At 47.5% G+C, this 2,472-nt stretch overlaps 1 protein-coding gene across 1 annotated transcript; it reads left to right on the forward strand.

Annotated features, from left to right (window-relative positions):
- Positions 1 to 238: 238 nt before the first annotated feature.
- On the forward strand, positions 239 to 1,392 carry LOC121244225. The gene is made up of 2 exons (XM_041142246.1): positions 239 to 955; positions 1,039 to 1,392. The coding sequence occupies exons 1-2, from the start codon at positions 239 to 241 to the stop codon at positions 1,390 to 1,392; spliced, it is 1,071 nt and encodes a 356-aa protein (XP_040998180.1).
- The last annotated feature ends 1,080 nt before the right edge of the window (positions 1,393 to 2,472 follow it).

The raw sequence follows: 2,472 nt of genomic DNA on the forward strand, positions 1-2,472 counted from the left end.
ACTTCTGGTACTTAGATAACTTATTTATATTATCTGCTGCGATTTTTATTGTGCACTTTTGCATGTTGCACACACTTGAGCATATTTCGTTGAGATGCGTGACCTATGTTGTCATCATCCTGACATCACGATTCCCGTGTTTTTGTACGTGGGAGTCGGGGCGTCACAGATTCAACGCCCAGTTTATTACGTTAGCAGAGCTTTTCGAGGCGCAAAAGCCAAGTATCCCCGAACAGAAATGGTTGCTTTTGCGTTAGTAATCACCGCCAGGCGGTTGAGGCCCTACTTTCAAGCCCACCCGATAAAGGTCCAAACCAATGTCTGCCTAAGGAAGATATTGCAGAAACCCGATATCTCAGGCCAAATGACTAGCTGGGCGATTGAACTAAGTGAGTTCGAGATCAAATACCTCCCTCGGACGTCGATAAAAGGACTGGTACTAGTAGACTTTGTAGCCGAATTCTCGAACTTCCCTGAAGACGTAATTGTTGCACCCCAGGGCAAGTCGTGGCAGGTCTATCTCAACGGTTCGTCTTGTCGGACAGGTGGCAAAGCGGGAGTGCACATAGTGACAAGCTCAGGTGAGAGATTTGATTATGCGCTCAAACTCGGATTCAAAGTCACCAACAACGAAGCAGAATATGAGGCGCTCCTGTTGGGACTAACAATTTCTAGGTCCCTTGGAGCAACTGAAGTTAAAGTAAAAGCCGACTCGCAGATAGTGGTAGGGCATGTGACAGGACAGTTCCTCACGAAGGGGGAAAATCTGAAAAGATATCTTCAACGAGTTGGAGAAGAGTGGGATCACTTCCAGTATTCTGCCATCCATCAGATTCCTAGAGGAGAGAACCAGGAAGCGGATCGGCTAGCTAAGGCAGCTTCAGGGCAAGAAGAGGTCCCGTTTCCGGACCATGTGGTTGCCCGAACTGTTGATATAGCTGCGGTGGGAATTCAGGTATCAGCTATCGAGGTCCTACAGCCCCCGGAATGGGCCGCGGATATTTTGAGGTTTCTTCAAGAGGGTATTCTGCCATAAAGGTTAGGAATCGAGCAGCCAAATTTAGGCTGGTAGAGACAATTCTGTATAAAAGAGGCTACGCCGAGCCTCTGTTAAGGTGCCTCTCCTCCGAGCAGGCTCAATACGTATTGGCTGAAATCCATGAAGGAGTTTGCGGCAATCACGCGAGCGGGAGGGCATTGGCATTGCGAACTGCTTGGGCGGGATACTACTGGCCTAATGCTCACAAGGATGCCGACGAGTTCGCCCGAAAATGTCTTAAATGCCAGGAAAACGCCCTTATACCTCATTTTCCTCCCGTAGAACTTACTTCTGTCACTGCCCCGTGGCCCTCACCCAATGGGGGTTGGATCTCATTGGTCCCCTCCCAGTGAGCAAAGGAGGGGTAAAATTTGTCATGGTAGCAGTAGACTATTTTACCAAGTGGGTAGAGGCAGAAGCTTTAACGACAATCACAGCTCAGTCAATAACAAATTTCCTCTGGAAGTCCATAATCTGCCGTTTCGATATTCCCCAAAGCCTCATCTCTGACAATGGGAGACAATTTGATTGTTTGCACTATCGAGAATGGTGCTCAGAGCTCAAGATGAAGGCCAAGTACTCCTCTCCAGGACATCCGCAAGCCAACGGTCAGGTAGAAGCAACCAACAAGACGCTACTCAACATCTTAAAGAAGAAGCTGGGAGCGCAAAAAGGGGAATGGGCTGAAGAACTTCCGAGCACGTTGTGGGCCTATCAGACGTCAGTAAGAACCCCAACTGGAGAAACACCTTTCTCCCTAGTCTATAGAGCGGAAGTTGTGATACCAGCAGAAGTGGCCATACCCACCTATAGGGTGCAACAATATGACACAGATCGGAATAGCGAGAGACTGAGGGAGAGTCTAGATTTCCTGGAAGAAAGAAGGGAGGAAGCTGTAAGCCGAGCGGCAGCCAACAAACGAAGAGTTGAATTGTATTTTAACAAACGAGTCCGACCTCGTAACTTCAAAGGAGGTGATATGGTCTTAAAGAAAACGGGAGTTATGACCCAAGATGAGAGAAAACTGGGTCCCAAGTGGGAAGGACCATACCTAGTAGCGGCGACCGGAAGACCTGGCTCATACCGGCTGAAGAGGACCATGAAGGGAATAACCTGCCACACCCGTGGAATGCAGAGCACTTAAGAAAGTATTTTGTATAAAAATGATCCGAGCCAAGCTCAAAAAAATGTAAAACTATTACTAATTAAAAGTTTTATGAACTAATTTTGAACTGTTGTGCTACTATGTCTCCCTGAAATAGCCCAAGTCATTTAAGCCCGATCTTGAGATCAGCCACAAAGTATAAAGCACAGGAACCGAGCCATGAGCTCTGACCTACTAACAGCTATTCTCAACACAGTCTAAATGACTTGCCAAGCTTTGTGCAAAAATAAAGGAGGAAATGCGTTGGTTAGGGAGTAGGGCCCTCGGG

This window comes from Juglans microcarpa x Juglans regia, chromosome 8S (assembly GCF_004785595.1).
Source record: "Juglans microcarpa x Juglans regia isolate MS1-56 chromosome 8S, Jm3101_v1.0, whole genome shotgun sequence".
In the NCBI taxonomy this organism is placed as follows: Eukaryota; Viridiplantae; Streptophyta; class Magnoliopsida; order Fagales; family Juglandaceae; genus Juglans; species Juglans microcarpa x Juglans regia.